Here is a 24,230-nt window from a genome sequence, read left to right as displayed (position 1 = left end):
AGTGTATAGTGAGGTGAGTGTATAGTGAGGTTAGTGTGTTGGTGAGTGTATAGTGAGGTTAGTGTATTGGTGAGTGTATAGTGAGGTTAGTGTATTGGTGAGTGTATAGTGAGGTTAGTGTATTGGTGAGTGTATAGTGAGGGTTAGTGTATTGGGAGTGTATAGTGAGGTTAGTGTATTCGTGAGTGTATAGTGAGGTGAGTGTATAGGAGGTTAGTGTATTGGTGAGTGTATAGTGAGGTTAGTGTATTTGGTGAGTGTATAGTGAGGTTAGTGTATTGGTGACTGTATAGTGAGGTAGTGTATTGGTGAGTGTATAGTGAGGTTAGTGTATTGGTGAGTGTATAGTGAGTTAGTGTATTGGTGAGTGTATAGTGAGGTTAGTGTATGGTGTGTGTATAGTGAGGTGAGTGTATAGTGAGGTTAGTGTGTTGGTGAGTGTATAGTGAGGTTATTGTATTGGTGAGTGTATAGTGAGGTTAGTGTATTGGTGAGTGTATAGTGAGGTTAGTGTATTGGTGAGTGTAGAGTGAGTTAGTGTATTGGTGAGTGTATAGTGAGGTTAGTGTGTTTGGTGAGTGTATAGTGAGGTTAGTGTATTGGTGAGTGTATAGTGAGGTTAGTGTATTGGTGAGTGTATAGTGAGGTTAGTGTATTGGTGAGTGTATAGTGAGGTTAGTGTATTGGTGAGTGTATAGTGAGGTTAGTGTATTGGTGAGTGTATAGTGAGTTAGTGTATTGGTGAGTGTATAGTGAGGTTAGTGTATTGGTGAGTGTATAGTGAGGTGATTGTATAGTGAGGTTGTGTGTTGGTGAGTGTTAATAGTGAGGTTATTGTATTGGTGAGTGTATAGTGAAGTTAGTGTATTGGTGAGTGTATAGTGAGTTAGTGTATTGGTGAGTGATGAGTGAGTTAGTGTATTGGTGAGTGTATAGTGAGGTTAGTGTGTTGGTGAGTGTATAGTGAGGTTAGTGTATTGTGAGTGTATAGTGAGGTTAGTGTATTGGTGGTGAGTGTATAGTGAGGTTAGTGTATTGGTGAGTGTATAGAGAGGTTAGTGTATTGGTGAGTGTATATTGAGGTTAGTGTATTGGTGAGTGTATAGTGAGGTTAGTGTATTGGTGAGTGTATAGTGAGGTTAGTGTATTGGTGAGTGTATAGTGTGGTTAGTGTATTGGTGAGTGTATAGTGAGGTTAGTGTATTGGTGAGTGTATAGTGAGGTTAGTGTATTGGTGAGTGTATAGTGAGGTTAGTGTATTGGTGAGTGTATAGTGAGGTTAGTGTATTGGTGAGTGTATAGTGAGGTTAGTGTATTGGTGAGTGTATAGTGAGGTTAGTGTATTGGTGAGTGTATAGTGAGGTTAGTGTATTGGTGAGTGTATAGTGAGGTTAGTGTATTGGTGAGTGTATAGAGAGGTTAGTGTATTGGTGAGTGTATATTGAGGTTAGTGTATTGGTGAGTGTATATTGAGGTTAGTGTATTGGTGAGTGTATAGTGAGGTTAGTGTATTGGTGAGTGTATAGTGAGGTTAGTGTATTGGTGAGTGTATATTGAGGTTAGTGTATTGGTGAGTGTATAGTGAGGTTAGTGTATTGGTGAGTGTATAGTGAGGTTATTGTATTGGTGAGTGTATAGTGAGGTTATTGTATTGGTGAGTGTATAGTGAGGTTAGTGTATTGGTGAGTGTATATTGAGGTTAGTGTATTGGTGAGTGTATAGTGAGGTTAGTGTATTGGTGAGTGTATAGTGAGGTTAGTGTATTGGTGAGTGTATAGTGAGGTTAGTGTATTGGTGAGTGTATAGTGAGGTTAGTGTATTGGTGAGTGTATAGTGAGGTTAGTGTATTGGTGAGTGTATAGTGAGGTTAGTGTATTGGTGAGTGTATAGTGAGTTAGTGTATTCGTGAGTGTATAGTGAGGTGAGTGTATAGTGAGGTTAGTGTATTGGTGAGTGTATAGTGAGGTTAGTGTATTGGTGAGTGTATAGTGAGGTTAGTGTATTGGTGAGTGTATAGTGAGGTTAGTGTATTGGTGAGTGTATAGTGAGGTTAGTGTATTGGTGAGTGTATAGAGAGGTTAGTGTATTGGTGAGTGTATATTGAGGTTAGTGTATTGGTGAGTGTATAGTGAGGTTAGTGTATTGGTGAGTGTATAGTGAGGTTAGTGTATTGGTGAGTGTATAGTGAGGTTAGTGTATTGGTGAGTGTATAGTGAGGTTAGTGTATTGGTGAGTGTATAGTGAGGTTAGTGTATTGGTGAGTGTATAGTGAGGTTAGTGTATTGGTGAGTGTATAGTGAGGTTAGTGTATTGGTGAGTGTATAGTGAGGTTAGTGTATTGGTGAGTGTATAGTGAGGTTAGTGTATTGGTGAGTGTATAGTGAGGTTAGTGTATTGGTGAGTGTATAGTGAGGTTAGTGTATTGGTGAGTGTATAGAGAGGTTAGTGTATTGGTGAGTGTATATTGAGGTTAGTGTATTGGTGAGTGTATATTGAGGTTAGTGTATTGGTGAGTGTATAGTGAGGTTAGTGTATTGGTGAGTGTATAGTGAGGTTAGTGTATTGGTGAGTGTATATTGAGGTTAGTGTATTGGTGAGTGTATAGTGAGGTTAGTGTATTGGTGAGTGTATAGTGAGGTTAGTGTATTGGTGAGTGTATAGTGAGGTTAGTGTATTGGTGAGTGTATAGTGAGGTTAGTGTATTGGTGAGTGTATAGTGAGGTTAGTGTATTGGTGAGTGTATAGTGAGGTTAGTGTATTGGTGAGTGTATAGTGAGTTAGTGTATTCGTGAGTGTATAGTGAGGTGAGTGTATAGTGAGGTTAGTGTATTGGTGAGTGTATAGTGAGGTTAGTGTATTGGTGAGTGTATAGTGAGGTTAGTGTATTGGTGAGTGTATAGTGAGATTAGTGTATTGGTGAGTGTATAGTGAGGTGAGTGTATAGTGAGGTTAGTGTGTTGGTGAGTGTATAGTGAGGTTATTGTATTGGTGAGTGTATAGTGAGGTTAGTGTATTGGTGAGTGTATAGTGAGGTTAGTGTATTGGTGAGTGTAGAGTGATTTAGTGTTTTGGTGAGTGTATAGTGAGGTTAGTGTGTTGGTGAGTGTATAGTGAGGTTAGTGTATTGGTGAGTGTATAGTGAGGTTAGTGTATTGGTGAGTGTATAGTGAGGTTAGTGTATTGGTGAGTGTATAGTGAGGTTAGTGTATTGGTGAGTGTATAGTGAGTTAGTGTATTGGTGAGTGTATAGTGAGGTTAGTGTATTGGTGAGTGTATAGTGAGGTGAGTGTATAGTGAGGTTAGTGTGTTGGTGAGTGTATAGTGAGGTTATTGTATTGGTGAGTGTATAGTGAGGTTAGTGTATTGGTGAGTGTAGAGTGAGTTAGTGTATTGGTGAGTGTATAGTGAGGTTAGTGTGTTGGTGAGTGGATAGTGAGGTTAGTGTATTGGTGAGTGTATAGTGAGGTTAGTGTATTGGTGAGTGTATAGTGAGGTTAGTGTATTGGTGAGTGTATAGTGAGGTTAGTGTATTGGTGAGTGTATAGTGAGGTTAGTGTATTGGTGAGTGTATAGTGAGGTTAGTGTATTGGTGAGTGTATAGTGAGTTAGTGTATTGGTGAGTGTATAGTGAGGTTAGTGTATTGGTGAGTGTATCGGTGAATGTTTTGGTGAGTGATGCGAGCGTCCCCGCCCTGCAGGATCTTCTACGTGTCCCACGACTCCCAGGACCTCAACATCTTCAGCTACATCTCCCGCGACGCCGTCACCCACGCCTTCCGCTGCAACGTCTTCAAGGCCAAGCGCAAGGTCTGCCTGCGGGGGGGCCCAGCAGGGCCACGGGGGTGGTGGGGGGGGGGGGCAGCAGGACAAGAGGGTGGGGGCCCAGCAGGGCCACGTTGGCCCAGCAGGGCTACGTGGGCCTAGCAGGGCAAGGGGGGGTCGAGGGGTTTAAGGGGGGCCTGTAGTGCCAGTGGGGACCAGCAGGACCATGTGGGGCCACTGGGGGTCAGTGGGGGGTTAAGCAGATCGGCACGGCCTATGAGGACCATTTGGGGCCCAGGACAAATACCGCTTCCCGACATTCGGAAACTGGTAACGGACTCTGCAAGCGGTGACCGTTTTTTTTCCGGTAGATGCGGTAACCGTTAACCCCTAACCGCACGACCACCACCGCCGGCGCCGGCTAACGAGGATGGGGCGGGTGTCGTGCAGAGCCACGCGATGCGGGTGGTGCGCACGGTGGGGCAGGCGTTTGAGGTGTGCCACACGCTGAGCCTGGCACACGGAGCCCAGCAGCAGCAGCAGCCCCAGCAGCAGCAGCAGCCACAGCAGCAGCAGCAGCCCCAGCAGCAGCAGCAGCAGCATGCCGAGGACGGCACACAGACACAGCCGGCTCCAGGTGAGTTGGTGAGCGGGCGTGCGAGAGCGGCCGTTCGTGCGTGTGTGTGTGTGTGTGCGTGCGTGTGCATGCGTGTGTGTGTGCGTGCGTGTGTGTGTGTGTGTGCGTGTGTGTGTGTGCACGTGTGTACGTGTGTGTGTGCGTGTACGTGTGTGTGTGTGCGTGCGTGTGTGTGCGTGCGTGTGTGTACGTGTGTGTGTGTGTGCCGGGGAGCGGTGGCACAGCGGTTCGTGCGGTGTATAAACGTCACCACTGGGGGAGACAAAAGCGGCCGGGCGTGGTGCTGGCCACCCACCCCCTCGTGCGCCGTGCCTGCCTGCGTAGGTGCTATGAGGAGGGGTATCTTTGTCTTTTGTGTCGCGGGAAGCGGGGGCGCTCCAAACCCGGCGGTCCGGGTTCGATTCCCGCTCGTGGTCGACACCAGTGACGATTTTCTGAACGGGTTCTGGGGCCTCCCCTAGGTCGACTTAGCCTCAAATGAGTACCTGGTGCGGTGTGTAGTAAACATCGCCACTAAACACCTCGCCCGGCCTTCGGTGTTGGCCACCCCACCCCCTCGAGTGCCGTTCCGGCACCTCGTCGATGTTCGCTAACAGCACTTTGCCCCAACAGTGCTGCAGGCTATACACGGGGGGAGGGATCTTTGTCTTTGCAGGCCTGGGTGGCTGCTGCAGCCCCCGTCAGCTGCTGCTTGCGGAGGTTCCGGGGGGCGGAGGGGGAGGAGTGGGGGACGGCGTGGGGGTCTCTCTCACGGGCACCCCCATCGCTCCCCCCAATGCAGCCGCCCCCAACAAACGCACAGATTCACAGGTACCCCTCCACCGGCACCTCCCACCCCGCCCCCCCCACCCAACCGCTTGGGACACACAGCCCCCCCTCCACATTATCGGTCATCACGGGTGATCAACAGCGCACTGTGTCACCACATTCATTCAAACTGTTCAGATGTTCCTGCGCTCTTTTCAATTTCTTCTCTAGCTCGACGTTAACGACCTCGCCTGGTGTACAGGAGGTCGTGGGGTTCGATCGCGACCCCTTGACGCCTGTCGTATGTTTGCAGTTTGCGTGTTTTTTTTTTCTCCCCGCGGCCACGTGGAATTTTTCGTCGATTTACACGGAACGATAATGATAAGCTGCTTCGTTGAGCTATCGTTTGTGGCCTGGTCGCTTCTGAAAAAGAGCTGTATAGCTCAGAGGGCCTTACCTGTAATTTTTAAAATAATTTATTCGCTTGTCCCTGCTCCGATTCATGTTTCCTTGTCTCTGCGCTCACCCGGTCTAACAATTTAAACCGACCCCTGCCGTGCGCGGCCTGGTCTGGCGTACGCAGCCTGCCGCCAACGGGACTTTCCTGAACGGGCTGCCCGACGGGACGCTGCTTCCCGGGCAGGGAAGCCTCCTCGCTGCGGCGGCGGCGGCGGCGGCGGCGGCGAGCCCCGGGTCGCTGGACATCACGCCGCTGTCGGCCCGCCATCACATCCAGCTGCTGCAGCAGCAGCTGGGGCAGCAGGAGCAGCAGACGCATGTGGCGGTGGCGCAGGTGACCGCGCGGGGGGTGTTGGGGGGGGGGGAGCGCTGGAACAACGGGGTCGGCGCGCTGCGTCCTCGATCCCGGCGACCCGACTTGGATTCCCCCTCGCGGCCAGCACCGGTGACGGTTATCTGAACCGATCCTGGGTCGCCTCCCCCCCCCTCTAGGTCGACTCGGCCTCAAATGAGTGCCTGGCGCGGTGCACAAACATCGCCACTGGGGAGACGAACGCGGCGGGGCGTGGCGCTGGCCAACGCCGGCCTTCATTGGTGCTGCTCGCTACTGACAGCACTTGCTTCAACAGTCTGTTCAAGGCTGTACGTGGGGGGGGGTCTTTGCCTTTTTACAGGTCCGTCTGCTGAAGGAGCAGCTGTCCGCGGAGGTGTCTGCGCGCGTGGAGGCTCAGGCGCGCGCTCACCACCTCCTCACCCAGAACCGGGACCTCCTCACCCACATCTCCGTGCTCGTCGCGCAGCTCCAATGCACGGAGATGCAGCTCTCGAGCACCGGTGAGTACGCAGAAGGGCAAAGTGTCACCGTGTAGCCACAACACGCCGTCAGGGCAAGTCGTCTTCGCGAGCACCTGTTAAGGCCGGCATGCCTCTCCTGTCTCCGTGTCGCCCTGTCTCCCATCTCCCTGTCTCCCATCCACCATCTCCATGTCTCCCATCCCCATGTCTCCCATCTCCCTGTCTCCCATCCACCATCTCCATGTCTCCCATCCCCATGTCTCCCATCTCCCATCTCCCTGTCTCCCATCCACCATCTCCATGTCTCCCATCTCCATGTCTCCCATCTCCCTGTCTCCCATCCACCATCTCCCTGTCTCCCATCTCCCTGTCTCCCATCCCCATGTCTCCCATCTCCTTGTCACCCTGTCTCCCATCTCCCATCCTCATGTCTCCCATCTCCCCACGTCCCCCCCCCCCCCCATCATCTCCCCGTTCCCATCTCCCCATCTTCCCATCTCCCCACAGACGATGGCTGCCACAAGTTGGAGGTTCTCGCCAACGGCTTCCACTCCTCCACCTCACCGCCGGCGCGCGACCCGGCCCCCCCGACGGGCTCCGCTGGGCCCCCGGCCACCGCTCGGGCCCCCGGGGCTCTGAGCACCCCCGTAGGTACGGCAGCCGGCATCGGCGGCGCCGGCGCGGGGGGCAAGGGCGCCGACGGGCAGGGCCGGCAGGGCCCCTCCCACCACCGGGCGGCCGCGACGGCCGCGGCACCCGCGCCGCCGCCGCCGCCGCCGCCGCCGCCGCCGCCCCCCCGGGGCCCCCGCTTCTGCTGGAGCCGGCGTGGGTCGGCGTCCCCGTCGCCGCTGCCGCTCGGCACGCCGAAGCGCGAGTCCGGCATCGGCTCGCAGAGCGGCACGAGCGGCGACGACGAGGACGACGACGATGACGACAACGACGACGACGACGACGACGACGGTTGTGAGGAGGTGGCGGTGCGTGGGTACCGCCTGCTGGACGAGGCGCGCCGCCTGCTCGGGGCGTCGCACCACTCGCTCGAAGACGAGATCTCCGTCTGACACCGCGTTCCCTCCCTGCGGGGTCGCCGTGGGGTCGCCGTGAGGTCACCGCGGGGTCACCGCAGGGTCGGCCTACTCCCCGGCCCCCACTTTCCGCCCCTCTCCAGCCAACCGCCCTTAAATTCGTTGGGAAAGACAAAGGTGGCCAAGGCGGTGGTGGTGCAGGTCACACACCGCTCCCTTGAGCCGTGCCAGCCCTAATAGGTGCTCGCTAATAGCGCAGGCAGAGGCAGCCGGGTGGATCGGAGGTCGGGGTCGCTGCTCAGCCGGCACCGCCGAGAGCCTGGGTTCCAATCCGAGTGTCAGCCGATGCCTGCCGCTACACCGGGTTCTTTAATGCAGCGAGTTGATGGTCTCAGCCTGGTCACTCATAGACTCGCATATAGACTCATAGATGCGCACAGAGACCCATAGACTCATACAGAGACTCATAGATGCGCACAGAGACCCATAGACTCGCACAGAGACCCATAGACTCGATGATTTTGAGACCCATAGACTCAGGCAGAGACCCATAGACTCGATAATATTGAGACCCATAGACTCACACAGAGACCCATAGACTCGATAATATTGAGACCCATAGACTCACACAGAGACCCATAGACTCGATAATATGGAGACCCATAGACTCGATAATATGGAGACCCATAGACTCACACAGAGACCCATAGACTCGATAATATGGAGACCCATAGACTCGCACAGAGACCCATAGACTCGATAATATTGAGACCCATAGACTCGGTAATATGGAGACCCATAGAGTCAGGCAGAGACCCATAGACTCGCGCAGAGACCCATAGACTCGATAATATGGAGACCCATAGACTCAGGCAGAGACCCATAGACTGGATAATATGGAGACCCATAGATTCGGTCAGACTGAGCTGTGATGAAACCGGGTTCTCAAGTGTAGTGAGTTCATGTGCTCAGCCTGGCCACCAGCGACTGAAAGTTATTAATTTGTTGGTTTTACTGACAAAGCTCCAGCGAATTCCCCCGAGCGTGGGGATCAAAATCAAGCCCCTCACCAAGTTCCTGATGCTCACACGAGCGTTGAGGCATTGCTGCTCATTTTTTGTTTACAGCCCTGCAAGGCCAGGGGCAGAAATCCAACATTCCTATGACGGGGACGAGTCTATCCATCGGGCGGCCACTGTTGACTTCACCGCAACGCGTTGCTCGTTTTATCTGCACCGGAGGGAGAGATGATGATGATGGCAGCGGAGTCGACCCCAACCTCAATCGGGGGGTGTAAACTCGCGAAGTTCCAGATTGAGGATCGCTCGCTCTACCGCCGAGCCGCGGAGATGCCCGTGGACGTGAGCTTAGCAGCAGTCGCGTCACCACAGGGTGGTGCACTGCTCTCTGCCACAATTCCAGACAGAGTCGTCTGCATCTCGTGACGCGAGGCCCGCAGCGCACTGGGATTGATTGTATTTGACAAAAGGCCCGAGTTCGACCCACGCTCGCGGGCCAACAACGCCTCCTCTAGGTCGATTTGGCCTCAAATGTGTACCTGGTCCGGTGCGTATAAAGCAGGGGTCACCAAACTACGGCCCGCGGGCCGAATCCGGCCCGCGACGTCGGTCCATCAGGCCCGCCGACAGTACTTGAATTTGGTTGATGAAATGTATGGAACACGAGGCGTTGCGATACAATTTAAATTTAAATATGTTTAGAATACTAGGAGATCTTCACGCGTGCGGAGACCTCCTGACTGCTATGTTCCTTAAATGTACTATTTTAAATTATTGTATCTAGATTTTCTTGTTTGTTGTAATGTTTGCTTATTTCGCGTCATCCCAAGTACTTCCCCGGCTCGTGGTAGCTCCGCCTACGTTCTGACGTTACCATGGTTTCCATGGCAACGTCATAGCAACACGTTACCATGGTTTCCATGGCAACACACACAAACACGCATCTTTCCCGCCCCCAGATTTTCCAGCTGTCAACACAGGTTCCGACGCTCCAGAAATATTTATTTATTATGCGGCCCGCGCTCGTCATTCTTTCAGCTATCCGGCCCACTGTGAAAAAAGTTTGGTGACCCCTGGTATAAAGCATCAGCGCTTGGTGAGACAAAGGCATGCGGGTGGGCGGGTGGGCGTGGGGATGGCGACACCGCACAGTGAGTTCGTGAGCGGGCACGCTGGCGAATGCGTGCAATAGCATCTGTGCGTGTGGTGGGGAGCGGTGGCGCAGCTCTGAGCTATAACCGCTGCGCTACGATTCCGGCAACCCGAGTTCAATTCCCGCTCACGGCCACCGACACCCAGTGACGACTATCCGAACCGGTCCTGGACCCTCCCCTAGGCGCGGACTCAACGTTCGAATTCGTACTTTGGTGCGGTGTGTAAATATCAGCGCTGGGATGACAAAGGCGACCGGGCACGGCACTAGCCAACCCACCACCTTCTCGTGTGTTGTGCCGACCTTTACAGGTGCTGCTCACGAACAGCACAGTCTGTGTGGGCTATAGGGGGAAGGGGGTGGGGGCGGGGGGATCTTTGTCTTGTGCGTGCCAGCTGGAGTGAGGTGCATTGATCCGTGGATTCTGAAACCCGCATCGATTACCCAAAACCTAAGTGACGCACGCGTCAAATCTCGTGCACGCGAGACATCGGCGTCTTGTTGTCAAGTTGCTATACGTTGTATGTGGCGGGATCGCGCGAGCCATTTTAGCCAGCCAGTGGCCGCAACGTTGTCCGTGCCGTTGAGTTTTTCGCAGTCGCATCGCTCCGATTTGGTCGTCTCGCGAGAGAAGTTACCGCTCGCGACCTGCGCGGAGATTTTTTTTTTTTCGTCGTGGTTGGTGCTGCCGCCGCTGTTGCTGCTCCCTCCGACGCGCTTTCGGGACGGAGCCGTTGGGCACGGTGTCGGACGTTTCGCTCCGCGCGCCGGCTGGGGAGCTCGCGAGCGTCGCGCTCCTCGGCGTTCCCCTTGCCGTGCTGTGTTACGCTTCTGCCGATCCTGCGGAATAAACCTTTCTCTTTCTCTCTCTCTCTCCACCTTCAGCTTCCTGCACTTTTGTTTCATCTCTCCGCCTGGACTCTCTTGTTCGCGTCCTCTCCTGCCGCACTCTGCCCTCGCTCACAAACAGCAGCAGCAGCAGCAGCAGTAACGTCTAGGAGGCCTCACTCCTATACTCTGCTCAACCTCTCATCCTGCCAATCAACACACTAACCCCCTCATAAGGGATTGTGGGTTCGATTGCGTGAGTATGAATGTGTCGTAACCCTCCACCGCCCCTTCGTAGCCAGTAAGGTTTGTCACGTAAACAGAATTATCAGCGAACGTCGTGCTCAAATTGTAAATGTTGTGGATTTACTCCCCAACACACCGGTGGGCGGAAGTAGTAACTAATTGGCACGTTTTGTTTACGTGACAAACCTTACTGGCCGTGTCGGGTGGTGGAGGATTACAACACAAGATTTATATTCACGCGATCTAACCCAAAACACCTTTTTTTATTAATAATATTGGCCGCGTAAGCCTCCTACGCGTTAAACACACTAACCCCTAGCTTAGGATTGAGCCTGGTAAAGAGGCAGCAGTTTCTTAGGTGAGGCCTGTGTTGGGTGACACTGGGCCTGGGTGAGGCCTGTACCAAAGTGGGTGGCACTGGGCATGGGTGAGGCCTATGTCAGATAGGGGGTGACACTGGGCCTGTGCGAGGCCTGTGTCAGATAGGGAGTGGCACTGGGCCTGGGTGAGGCCTGTGTCAGATAGGGGGTGGCACTGGGCCTGGGTGAGGCCTGTGCCAAAGTGGGTGGAACTGGGCCTGGGTGAGGCCTATGTCAGATAGGGAGTGACACTGGGCCTGGGTGAGGCCTGTGTCAGATAGGGGGTGACACTGGGCCTGGGTGAGGCCTGTGCCAAAGTGGGTGGCACTGGGCCTGGGTGAGGCCTGTGTCAGATAGGGGGTGACACTGGGCCTGTGTGAGGCCTGTGTCAGATAGGGGGTGACACTGGGCCTGTGTGAGGCCTGTGTCAGATAGGGGGTGACACTGGGCCTGGGTGAAGCCTGTGTCAGATAGGGAGTGGCACTGGGCCTGTACCCAATAAACAAGCAATTTTTGTCCAATAATGCACATTTACTGTTAGCCACCTCCTGAGGTGCAAAACATCGGGACGTATCACATAGTTGGAAGAAGCAGAAAGTGTAAATCTATGGAGTGGTGGTGGGGAAGCTGCACGAGATTGAATTTCGGATGAATATTGTTATTGTTTAAAAAAATGTACGTGACTTGGAAAACAACCAGGGCCTTCAGTGTCCCCAGGAGAATTGGAGATTCGCCAGGGGGACGGCAGCTGCCTCGAGAAGAGGATGGGGGACTTCCCCCGGGGAGACAGGAGGCAGCTCCTCGGCACCAAAGTCCCCAAAACGCCAAGCGCGCGAGCAACAAAACATACAGCACGAGTATCATAGTTGTCTTGAATGGAACAAGGTTGTTTATTGTGAGAGCTTGACGGTGGTGGGGTGAGGGGAAACGTAGTGGTTGATGATGGTGATGTGGGAGTGGGGGGGAGGTGGGAAATACCAAAGTGGAGCTTTGCAGAAAGAAAGACGTGAGGTGACCTGCAGTGTGGTGGGCGAGTGGGTGGGTGGGTGAGTGGGGAAACGGTAGTGCATTGGTGTGGCGTAACGTGGTACGAGCCTGGCGAACCAAGTTCCATTCCCGTTCTCGGCCACCAACACCAGTGACGATTATCTGAACCGTTCCTGGGCTTCCTCTGGGCCTACTTGGCCTCGTATCAGTATCTGGTGCAGTGCATAAACATCACCACCAGCGAGACGAAGGCGGCCGGGCGAGGTGGTGGCCACCCCATCCCCTTCATGTGCTGCGTCGGCCTTCATAGGTGCTCATCGCTAACAGCACTTGCCCCGGAGACAGTCTGTGAAGGCTTACACGGGAGGGATCTTTGTCTTTCTTGTGTTATGTGTGTCTGGCTGCGTGGGGGTCTCAGGTGAGGAGATCTTTGAAAACGCGCACACGCACGCGACCCTGGGGCCCGCGGTAGACGCGGCAGCGCAAGACTCCGCTCCGCCGTGCCCCGTCACCTCCACCCCGTGCCCCGTCACCTCCACCCCGTGCCCCGTCACCTCCACCCCGTGCCCCGTCACCTCAACCCCGTGCGGCACGCACACCCCTCCACAGGTGAGTGTGCACACTCGCTGCACCACAGGTACGCACATATATTTGTGAGCACACCCCAGGCAGCAGTAGTGTAGCGGTTGGCGCACTGCTCGACGAATCCGGTAGACCCGAGTTCGATTCCCGCTCACGGCTACCAACACCGGTGATGCTTATTTGAACCGGTCCTGGGCCTCCCTTGGTCGACTCGGCATCAAATGAGTATCTGGTGCGGTGTGTAGTAAACATCGCCACTGGGGAGACAAAGGCGGTCGGGCGTGGTGCTGGCCATCCACCCTCTCGTGTACCCTGCCGGCCTTCATAGGTGCTCACTAACGGCACTTGCCCAAAAAGTGTTTTAATGCTGTACAGGTGATCTTTGTCTTTGTAGCGGTTAGCGTGCTGTGCTATGAACCAGGTGACTCCAGTTCAATTCCCGCTGACGGCTAACACCAGTGACAATTATCTCAACCGGTCCTGGAACTTCCCTAGGTCGACTCGGCCTCAAATGAGCGCCTGACGCGGTGTTTAAACATTGCCACTGGGGAGACAAAGGCGGTCGGGCGTGGTGCTGGTCCCCTTTGTGGGCCGTGCCGGCCTTCGTAGGTGCTACTCTCTTCACAGGACTTGGCCCAACAGGTCTGTGAAGGCTATACGGGTGAATCTTTGCCTTTGCGTGCACCTGTACGCGTGTCGCAGGTACGCCTGGTCCATGGCCACGCGTACGGCAGCCTGCTCGACCTCTGGGCCACCCCCGGGATCGTGGGAAGCCGTGGCGGGGAGGGTGAGGACACGGCGGAGAGCCCCGTGGGTGGCCCGCGGGGGGCCCGCACCCCCAGCAGGTGAGACCCTCCCCCTCTACCCCCCCCCCCCCCACCACCTCTGCGGTGAGCGGCCCGCTGCCCCGCTCTCTCTAGGAGCGGCTGCGAGGGGTCGGACGCCGCCTGGAGGGGCAGCGCCGCCGAGTGTGCACGCAAACGATGAGCGGAGCGGGAAGTGGATAGAAATGTGGTAGCGGCGGCGGGGGTCAAAGTGTGGGCTCGCCCACCGCTTCTGACACGTACGTACGTGTGTGTACGTTGAACATCTTTAGCACCGTACGTAGCCAACCGTGCTAATCGGAGGTGCGGGAGAAGGACGACAAACTAAACCAAAAAACATCTGTTCAGCGTGGTTTGAACGAGCGCCTGTGACCTTTTATTTATCCGTTCGTTACGTTGTTTGGCCTCAGGGCTGCCGCTGTGCGGTCTGCCAATCGGTGCGTTCACGTCACGACTGAACCTCCACCGGGAGCGATTACCGCTGGTGCCGGGCTAGGTACACTTTTACGGCTCTGTGACCGATTCTGGAAGCGGTGCCCGGTTTAGCGGCGCCCACCACTAAACCGGGTGCGCACACCCACGTGTACACGTGCGTGCGTACACGTGCGTACACATGTCTACACATGTCTACACATGTGTACACGTGCGTGCGTTCCCTGTGTCTGACGCTGCAGGACCCAGGAGCCCCGCCAAAAGTTCACCCCTCCTCAGCTGCCACCACCCCCTGGCTGGGGCGGGGGGAGGGGCAAGTCCTGCGTCCCCAGTCCTGGCGACGGCTCCCCGCACCTCCCGGCCAGCGACACGACCCCTCCCGCCGGCGGCCACGAGGGGTCCCTTCCCACGCTCCCCGACCTCGCGTCCGGCTCCTCGTTCGCCGAGCTGACGACCGACGCCTTCTCCGTGACGGTGGCGACTGCGCTGCCGGCGCCGCCGGCGCGCGCCTCCTGGGAGCTCTTCGAGGACAGCGTCCTCGGCCTGTGGCTCGCGGGGAAGGCCGAGGGCGGCGTGGCGCAGGCCGGGAGCGACCAGGAGGAGCCGCATGCGTCGCCGGCGGCACCGGCGTCACCGTTGTGGGCCACGGGGCTGGCCTCGCCGAGCAGGCCTGAGCCGAGCACCAGTCTCTTCTCGTCGCCGTCCCCGCTGCGCACACGCCTGCACATCAGCCTGTCGGAGGAGGAGCTCGCGGCCAGCCTCTCGGACGACTCCGGGGTGCCGGGCCGGCGCGATTCTGCCGGGGAGCCCGAGGAGAGCCCCATGCGCTGATGCCGCCCGCCCCCCCCTCCCGCTAACCGCCAACCGGCTGGGCCGTCCGCTTGTTGTGGAGCGCGGCGGAACGGAGTGGCTGGTGAGCATGCTGGGTTGGGACACGCGAGGCCACGTGGCCCAGAGCGTGGTTGTCTTGCCGAGCGTCCATCGACCTCGGCGTCGCCACGTGGCCGTCGCTCGTGGGCCTTTGCGTAGAATATGAACGGCGACGACACAGATTACATTTGTCTGGATAATGTTACTCTTTGTTTTTTTCGGTAAAGTCACGTAGATAAAATAAAATTTAAATAAAAGAACTAAATCAAATCGCGACGTTTCGGAGGCAACACAAGCTTCCGTCTTCAGGTGGAACAGTCACAGCAAGATAGCTGCAGCCAGTTTTTAGTTGTTTTCTTTTATTTTAATTTTATTTTATCTACGTGACTTTACCGAAAAAAAACAAAGAGTATGAATCCTTGCAGTCATGAAAGCTTCAAATCTAGAATGGATAATGTTAGTCTACGGGTAATGTTTGTCTATGGATAATGTTAAGTCTCTGGGTAACATTTGTCTACGGATAATATTTGTCTGGATATTCGTCTGAGTAATGTTAGTCTATGGGCAGTGTTAGTCTATGGGCTGTGTTAGTCTATGGGCTGTGTTAGTCTATGGGCAATGTTAGTCTGGGTAATGGCCCTTGTCTCTGAGCCATGTTCTTTCTCGAAGAGGTTGGCTATCTTGACTTCCTTCCATTTAGCTCTGTCCATGACATTTACTCAACTGCCTCCCAGTTGCATCTGATCATTCACATTGCCCATGGAACTCATTTCAAGCCCCACATTTATACTCAGCTTGACATTTTCCTCTACTATACGTACAAGAAATCTAACTTTGCCCGTCTCGAATTATTCTCAACAATGATCTTGTAGTTGTACAGGGACTCCTCTACTTTGGAACGAGTTAAGGTTCCAGAGGTCTGTTCGTCATTCGCTATGTTCGTTATTCCAACTTTACTCCTGTCGATTGCAAACATGTTTTACAGCATGTACACTAAACATGGGGGAATGGCTTTAAACGTTTTATAATCTCCTGTAGATGTAGATACCACCGGCTCTTCATGTTCTGCCTATGTAGATGCCACTGGTTCTTCATGTTCTGCCGATGTAGATGCCACTGGTTCTTCACGTTCTGCAGATGTAGATGCCACTTTTTATTCACATTCTGCAGATGTAGATGCTACTGGTTCTTCACATTCTGCAGATGTAGATACCACAACTCTAGGTCCGAACTGGCAACTGAACATACGGACTTGGTTTGTTCGCATCTTTGAAAGTTCTTAAGTCGAATGTTCGTAAGTAGATGAGTACCTGTACACGTAACTCTGCTGCTCTCCTACGACGCATTCGTATTGTGAAGTAAAACAAAACACTAAGACTATTTTTGTGCACACCCCATCAGCCGCACAGAGAGGACCCTTGGCCGATAAACGCGTGGAACCGTGCCGGTAATTGGTTAAAGCGAAAGCCCGGCTCTGCTGACGAAACGTTGAACCTTTAAACCGCTCCCTGTGGGTTGTGCTCCCTTTGAACTGACAACGCCAAAATTATGCTGCTGCTCCCAGGTGTAGGCCTCGGCAAGGTAAGAGGTAAAAACGACGAGCCTACCTTTACCCTACCTTTTACCCTTGCCACAATACAATCACTCTACCCTGACCTTTTACCCTTTAACAAGGTCAGATAAAAGGTCAAAAGCAGTGAGCCTACCTTTACCCTCCCCTTTACCCTTACCCCATACAAATTACCCGATTACAGGGTAATTATTGGCGTATTACTACACATGAAAAAGGTTTGTAACAGGTAAATGCTAGGTAGAGCGCTTTATTCATATAGAACACTCTCAATGATTCCAATTTTAAATGGAGGCCACGCACTGCGCCACGAACCTTGTAGCGAGCGGTAAATGAGGCGTTTACTGTAAACAAGGTATTTACGGTAAACAACGTGTTTACGGTAAATGAGGTATTTTACCGGGTAATACTTTGCGCTACCTTTACCCTAACAGGTAATTCTTCCGCGCTACCTTTACCCTACCCTTTACCTTACCCCTTGGCATGTCGACACCTTTACCCGGTAAAAAGGGTAAATTACCTTAACTTGCCTTGCCGAGGCATACCCAGGAGGAAGGCTGTGCAGCTGATGGGATGTGTAAAATGTTTTATTTAATATATTTTAGATTAATGATTGGATGGAGGGATTTGCCTGCGTGTCGCGTTCGGCGTTAACGCTGCGGGGACGGGGAGCGCCTCCGTGCGGCGGCTTAGTTTACAATATTACAGTGGATGTGGGTTGGGGGGGGGTGGTGACGGTGACTTGGAAGTGGAGAAAGTGCCCGAGGTGGTGACTGGTAAAGAGTGCCTGAGTGGAGAAGGCAACTGGGAAGTGGAGAAAGTGCCTGGGAAGTGGAGGTGATTGGAAAGTGGAGAGTCCCTGAGTGGAAAAGGTGAATGGGAAGTGGAGAAAGTGCCCGAGTTGAAGTGATTGGTTAGGAGTGCCTGGGTGTAGAAGGCGACTGGGAAGTGGAGAGGGCGACTGGGAAGTGGAGAAGGTGACTGGGAAGTGGAGAAGGCGACTGGGAAGTGGAGAAGGCGACTGGGAAGTGGAGAGTTCCTGAGTGGAGAAGGCGACTGGGAAGTGGAGGCGACTGGGAAGTGGAGGTGATTGGAAAGTGGAGAGTTCCTGAGTGGAGAAGGCGACTGGGAAGTGGAGAGTTCCTGAGTGGAGAAGGCGACTGGGAAGTGGAGAAGGCGACTGGGAAGTGGAGGTGATTGGAAAGTGGAGAGTTCCTGAGTGGAGAAGGCGACTGGGAAGTGGAGAAGGCGACTGGGAAGTGGAGAAGGCGACTGGGAAGTGGAGAAGGCGACTGGGAAGTGGAGAAGGTGACTGGGAAGTGGAGAAGGCGACTGGGAAGTGGAGAAGGCGACTGGGAAGTGGAGAAGGCGACTGGGAAGTGGAGAAGGCGACTGGGAAGTGGAGAAGGCGACTGGGAAGTGGAGGTGCCCGAGTTGAGGTGACTGGTAAGTGGAGAAGGCAACTGGGAAGTGGAGGTGACTAGGAAGTGAAGAAAGTGCCTGAGTTGAGAAGGCGACTGTTGAGCGGTGACTTGAGCGGAGGTGACCGAGTGAATTTTGGCGTCAGCGGGTTGGTGCAGGGCATCTGGGCTGGGGCCGACACTGCGCCAAGTGAGGTTGTTACTATTGTAGTGGCTCAGGAACCAGAGGAGAACGTATGTGAGGCAACACAATATTTATTTAACTGTACTGAATACAAGGTCCTCAACACAAAGGGGTAACGGCCCCTTTCACCCAATACCTAAGGAGTTATGTCCTCCGGGCTACACTGCCTCCTAACACTGGGAGCACGCTAGCTCTGAGCCCTCCAGCTAGGGGCCTAGGGGAGCCCACGCTGACGCGACTGTCCCAAGGTCTCCGGGTCTTGACCGCTGGCCTCACTGAGCTCCGGCCCTCAGGACAGCGGAGCTTGGGGTCAAGGGTCCTATCTTCAGCTCCGTCTTCGGTCTTCAGCTTTGAGATGACCGAGCCGGACCCGTTAGAGGTCCGGCTTATGTACAGGTCCGTGGCTTGCTCCGCCCTAGCCACGCCTCCCTTTCAGAACCTTCTGGAAGGTGACATCATCACCCAGTTCCCCCTCCCGGGGTTTGGGGATTTGTGTCCCAGGATCCGTTTTCCCAGGGATTGGCGTTGGCCCCTTGAGCCATGATCCTTGACACTGGCGTGACCCCGCTTCTGCCTCCTGTTGACGAGAAGGGGGAGCTCCCCACTAACAGCATGGGGAGTGCCGATTAATGCCTCGCCACTACTGTGGAGCTTTGTTGCTCGTGAGGAGGCTCCGGGCGAGGTCCGCCTTGTGAGCGTGCGATTACACTCGTGCGGTGAGAGCCCAGTGCGGATGGAATAAAGGAAGCAACCACGGGCAGGCTGCGGTGTGACCCTGGGAATTTGAGATGATGCTGCTGGTGGTGATGATGGTAATGGCCGTAATTGTGATGGTATTGGCTGATGCAGTCATTGACGATGCGTATTCAAATTATGCTTGTGATTTAACTCGTGGGTATCCAAAGCGAATAACCACGATTCCCGGTTGATGTGTGTGGGTTCTAGGTTGTGACACGTTAGGTGATGTACCAGGCTAGGGTCAAGGGACAGACCCTGGCAGGTGCTATGCAAATCACCCGTGCTCCCCACTTTGCTGCGTTTTATCCGCCTGGGCGCTGCGCCCCGTTGTTGTTAGCGTCGCCGGCCCACACCCCGCGCTCTCTCTGCCGCGACACTCAAGACTCTGCTCATCTCATACTCGGCCTATTTTTATTAAAAAATGGGGGACGAATCCGTTCGACAGACCTATGAAGTGAATTATTTACAAAAACAAAAGCAACTTGTCAAAAAAAATGATCTTGAACAGAAAAAAAACGAAATAACGGAGGAGAGAGAACGCGCGGTACAAATCAAAACTCGGAGCGGAGAAGGCAGCTACTCTACACGCGGGGTACACACACGAGGTGGTGGTGACAATGATGGGGGGGGGCTGGGAAATGGAGGCACGCACTGAGGAAGGGGCGAGAGAGGGGAGGTGCTGAAGGAATGAGGTTAGGAGCCATAGAGGGGGTGAGGCAGATCGGTGGGACGGGTGGCAGTAGCTCCAGACCTAGCCCAGGACGCTGCGTGCGGTGGTGCCCTGACCACTCGCCCAACCATCCAGGGGTTGGGGCAGAGCTATGGATGATGCAAACATGTAAAACGGACAAAGCAGCAGCGGCTAAGCATCCTATTCATACGAATCCATGTGTGGATAACGGGGGGGCGGGGGGGGGGTCTCACTCCACGCCTAACATTTTGTACAAGGCAGGGCCGGTTGGGTGGTTGCATGAAGTTACCCCGCGAGAAGAATACCTCTGGTCAATCTGGTTCAGGTGGGAGGGACGGAGCCTCTGGTCCTCCCACGTGGCGCTGACTACGGGGTGGGGGGCATAGAGGGGCTCCCAGGATAGCCACGGAGGGCGCGTGGTTGAATTTGCAGCTGCAGGGGAGACGCGAGAAGGGAGGTTGGTTGGGTATCAAAAAGGGGGGAACGGTAGGGAGAGAGACGGGGGTCGCAAGGGAGAAGTCGGTGGGGAGAGAGAGGAAAGGGCGGAGGGATACGAAGGGAAGGAGGAATGGAAGAGATGGGGGGGGGGAGAGATGGGGAGACGCGGGAGAGGTAAGGGGGCACAGGGTGAGACGGAGACTGATGGAGAGATATGGCTGGGGGGGGGGGGTAAGAGACGCGGGGACAGACGGCGAGACAGGGGAGGGGTGGGTTGGGGGGGGGGGGTAAGACACACGGGGTAGAGAACCGTACGCAACCGAAAAAACGACGATAAAATATAAGAATAATAACAACAGTGAGACGATGCCACCCTCCCACCACCACCACCGTCGTCGTCGTCACGATATAAGGACAAATCACTACGAACGCGAGAATTCGGAGACGCGAGGGCGAGGAGGGTGGGGGGGGTCACAGACCCCCGCCTCGGACCCTCGCCACTCCTGGACTGCGACGGGCCAACTCAGACCCAGAAAGGCCCTTAACATAATAACTTCCATAGACAACACCTCTCCCCCACCACCCGTGCCTCCCCCACCCCACCCACACCCCCCCACCCACACCCCCAGACCTCGAGTCGTCTTTCAGTCGTTCGGAGGGTACCCCCCCCCCACCCTCCGAACCGCAGCGCAGTGGGTTTCACGGTCCCGGTCAACCCCGCGCCCTTCGCGTCGCCAACCGAGCAACAACCTTCAGCACCACCACCACGACGACCCGGGATGCACACACTCAACCCCTACTCCCCTAGCAGCACCTCTCGTACCATGAGGGGCGCGGGCAGCTGGTCGCCACGCCGAGCACACCCCCCCCCCCCCCCCAAATCTCCGGCACCACCACCACCGCCTAACCCCACTGCGCCTGCGGCTACCCAGCCAACACCGCTCCCAGCAGCAGCGGGGATTCCGCCTGAGGAGGAGGGGGGGGGGGTAGGGGCACCGCTCTGAGTAGGTGCAAGTAGTCTCGGTGGGGGTTCTGGGGCGAGAGCTCTCATTGTGTTTTTTTTTTAAATGCAACCGTCAGCTGTGCAGGAGGAGACATTCAAACCACGGCACACACACGCACGCTGCCCCCCCCCCCCCCGCGAACCCCAAAGCCCGAACTCTTAAGCTCGCTCCCACGTGTAAGAGGAGTAACAGCCGCCGGAGAAACAGATTTTTACGTCACCGTCGTAAAGAATTGCTCAGGGGTGGGTGGGTCTGTGGGTGGGTGTCCGAGCGCAGCAGAGGTTAAGGGTGGCGAGGGTTTAGGGTTGGGAGTAACAGACCCCTCCCCCCCCCCCCAACCAGCGAGTCCAAGCGCTACGACCGCACGCATACCCGCATCCTGTGCCAATCTTGCCCCCCCCCCCCGTGTACAAAACACTCCGGGGGGGGGGGGGTGTGGTGGGTTGGAGGGGCGTCAATCGAAATAAAAAAAGTTCTAATCTATTCACCAAAACGGGTGCCCCGTCTCCAAAGCGGAGGACCCCCCCCACCACCATCACCACCACCACCCCGCCGGGGCTGACGTGTCATGGTTAAATGGGACTACAAAAGCCCCCACCCATTTACCATGATGATGGGGGGGTGGGTGGCGTCACATGATTGACAACGAGAAGGGATCGATTCTCTGGAGGAGGGCGAGAGGACGCGTGCCCGGTGCCGTCGGTCCATTGGCTGCTGCGATGGCGTGCGTCCAGGTGAGGCGAGGCTCCACGCGCTTCAACTCGTACCAGGTCCATCAAATTCCTGGAGAGGGTGGGGGGCTGGCTTCTGTCTATATCCTCCACAACCACATCATCGACTATTGTGGACAACTCGTTGCTTGGCCTAGCTACGGCGAGCGGGGGGGGAAAGGGGGCAAATCGTCACTTGCCTAACTGGTTCCCGGTTAGGCAAGCGACATCCTCCGCGTGAGATTCGAATCGTCGTTTCAAAACCGACCCCGTCCCCCCACCCCTCATAACCACGACCGAACTAGGGTCCACAGGGGTCATCGGGTCGGCATCTCCTGAGACCCAGGAGGTTTAACCGAACGGGCCCCCTCCCCCCCCCCCCCCCACACACCCCTCGGGGGCTCGTTGGTGCAGGGAGGCAAACCCCCGCAGCTGGTGCATCGCCATCGCCGGGAGCGCACGCCGGCAGCATCGTCGTAATTGTCACTAAAAGCCACCTTCCCTCCTCTTCATCGTAAACGTAAAAATTGACTCTGGGATGGATGACGACGATGACTCCTCCCGCGGCGACGGAGGAGAGCGGCTGCATGCCCCAGCGCGACGCGACCGCCCGCCCGCCCGCGCAGGGAAGGATCCACTTCACCAGAGCGACTCGCGCGCCGACCACGCAACTCGCTATCGTCGTGCTCCTCCTCCTCCTCCTCCTTACCCAGCACCGGAATCTAAAAATCTCGGGTTCACCACGCAGGTAGAGTAGGGGGGGGGGGGGGGGAGTGGATGCAAGCACGTGTGTTGTGGCATTGAGATGGGGGGGGGGGGAGGGGGAGGATAGTGCGGTGGCGGTGGTCAAGATCACGGTGACCGACAAGTCCAGGATGTGGGGCAGAGCGACCCCGCCAACGCCGTGACACAGCTCACACCGCACCAACAGCACCGGGCCCAAACGGCATCGGCACGCAACCCCAATCATCATCACGACCACCGTGGTTGGCCACAGTGGCACCACACCTCAGGCCCACGTCGCCACCCAACCCCAACCCACCATCACCGCGGACACTGCGAAACCGCGTGCGGTGAAGAGGCGGTTGTCGCAACCCTCCGATAACATCGCGGCGCACGGCACGGCCGGGTCGGCACGGCACATCACGCAACTCGTGCGGGGGGTGGCGGGTTCCCGCGGGGTTCCGATATCTCAGATATAGTTTAGTTTTTTTGTCTACGTTTTTTTTTTTTAAAAGGAAATTTCCGTTTAATTCGGAATAACAAGAATAACCAGAGCGATAACGATCGTCATAATAATAATAAAAAAAATGAAACCACAGCGGTAATGAAAGCGTCACCATGCACGATCTAAAAAGGAATAAAAAGCCGACGGTCGTCACCTCTTACATTTTGTTTAAAACCTGCGGCCCTCCCGCGGTGGCTCGGAGGTGCCCCGTGGGGGGAGGGGGGCGGTGGAGGGTGGTGGGGGGACGTCACTCGACCACCCCACACCCCCCCCCCCGCCTCGCCATTCCCCCCCCCCCCCCCCCCAACCGCCAGTGCGCGAGGACTCGCCGACGATTCCCAAACTCGGCAGCCCCGGGCAGCTGCGCCCGTTTGATTCGCGCTCTCAACCCGGCGCTCGCGCGGGCGACCGGCGGCGCTCCCCACTCCTCGGCCACCCCCCAACCCCACCCCCACTTTCCCCCCCCACCATCTCCCTCCCCTCCCCCCCCCCCCCCCCCCGGGGAAGGCCGCCACCCCAAGCACCGCCGCGTGACCACTGAAGCCCTCACGGATCGGCGGCGTCGCGCGGCTCGGCAGCGGGGGGGGGGGTGCCGAGGAAGCGGAGACGCCGCGGGGCGGAGGAATGGCGTCCCCGGGGCGGAGGATGGCGTCCCCGGGGAGGCGGTCGCGGCGCTGGCGAGCGTCGTGACGGAACGGGCGGGGCACCGAGCGAAGGGGGGGGAGGGGGGGGGGGCGAGCGAGAGCACCATGGTTGTCGCGACGCGTCGCGCGTGGAAGTGGCGCCGCGGTCGTTGTCGGGGTGGGGGGTGCGACAACGCGCGCGGTCGTGACGCGGGAGGGCCGAACGGCACGCGGGGGGGGGCCAGGATTGGTGGCGGGGGGGTGGGGCGGGGTGGGGCGGGGTGTGGGCGATGGTGGGGGGGAGCACGAGCAGGGGGCCCAGGGCTTCACTCGGAGTCGCTGGTCTCCGAGGAGCTGGAGCCGCTGGAGCTGGAGCTCTCCGAGGCGGAGGAGCTGCTGCTGCTGGCGCTGAGACGGCCGCCGGCCTCGCCCCCACCGTCTGGGGAAAGTGCAGCAGGCATTAGGACACGCGCAACTGACTACGGGCTGTTGGGGCGAGTGCTGTTCGGGAAGCATCGATGAAGGCCGGCACGGCACACGAGCGGGTGGGTGGCCAGCACCACGCCGGGCCTCCTCCGTCTCCCCAGTGGCAAAGTTTACCACACACAAACGCACCAGGTACTCATTTGATGCGGAGTCAACTTAGGGGAGGCCCAATCACACAGAAAGGACGCAAACACCGCTTTTCCACTGGCACACCCGGGCACCGGCAGCGCCTTCACGGCACGGGCGGTAACCCACCAGCTATTTGCTGCGCCGAGCCCAAACCAAACCCATGTTGAGGACTCATCTAGTCCACAATGTTCAACCGCCACCACCACATTGCAGGTCACTACACACTGCTCTTTCTGCTTATCCAACTCCCACTGTTCCATTATCTTAGACCGGACTTACGACA

The 24,230-nt window shown here is 56.0% G+C and overlaps 2 protein-coding genes across 10 annotated transcripts in view; one reads left to right on the top strand and one right to left on the bottom strand.

Annotated features, from left to right (window-relative positions):
* LOC116955384 (carboxyl-terminal PDZ ligand of neuronal nitric oxide synthase protein-like) overlaps positions 1-19,077 on the top strand; it is a 25,064-nt gene extending 5,987 nt beyond the window's left edge. For 2 of the 4 annotated variants that reach the window (XM_076053194.1, XM_032976421.2), the window contains exons 6-14: positions 3,699-3,807; positions 4,213-4,399; positions 5,055-5,209; positions 5,730-5,939; positions 6,280-6,439; positions 6,908-7,051; positions 12,436-12,626; positions 13,302-13,444; positions 14,098-19,077. In XM_076053194.1, coding sequence (XP_075909309.1) covers positions 3,699-3,807; positions 4,213-4,399; positions 5,055-5,209; positions 5,730-5,939; positions 6,280-6,439; positions 6,908-7,051; positions 12,436-12,626; positions 13,302-13,444; positions 14,098-14,686 — 1,888 coding nt within the window. In that variant the 3' untranslated portion in view covers positions 14,687-19,077. The remainder of the gene's footprint in view (positions 1-3,698; positions 3,808-4,212; positions 4,400-5,054; positions 5,210-5,729; positions 5,940-6,279; positions 6,440-6,907; positions 7,052-12,435; positions 12,627-13,301; positions 13,445-14,097) is intronic. The other 2 variants (XR_012929984.1, XR_012929983.1) reach the window with 2 other exon arrangements.
* The window catches only part of LOC116955345 (bromodomain-containing protein 3-like), a 24,953-nt gene continuing 19,755 nt past the window's right edge, over positions 19,033-24,230 (bottom strand). For all 6 annotated transcript variants that reach the window (XM_076053188.1, XM_076053189.1, XM_032976368.2 and 3 more), the window contains exon 12: positions 19,033-23,771. In XM_076053188.1, the coding sequence (XP_075909303.1) occupies positions 23,659-23,771 (113 nt within the window). In that variant the 3' untranslated portion in view covers positions 19,033-23,658. The remainder of the gene's footprint in view (positions 23,772-24,230) is intronic.

Source organism: Petromyzon marinus, chromosome 59 (genome assembly GCF_048934315.1).
Source record: "Petromyzon marinus isolate PM22_M1 ecotype Great Lakes invasive population chromosome 59, UKy_Petmar_22M1.pri1.0, whole genome shotgun sequence".
Classification (NCBI taxonomy): Eukaryota; Metazoa; Chordata; class Hyperoartia; order Petromyzontiformes; family Petromyzontidae; genus Petromyzon; species Petromyzon marinus.
This window is presented reverse-complemented; position numbering and strand designations above follow the sequence as displayed.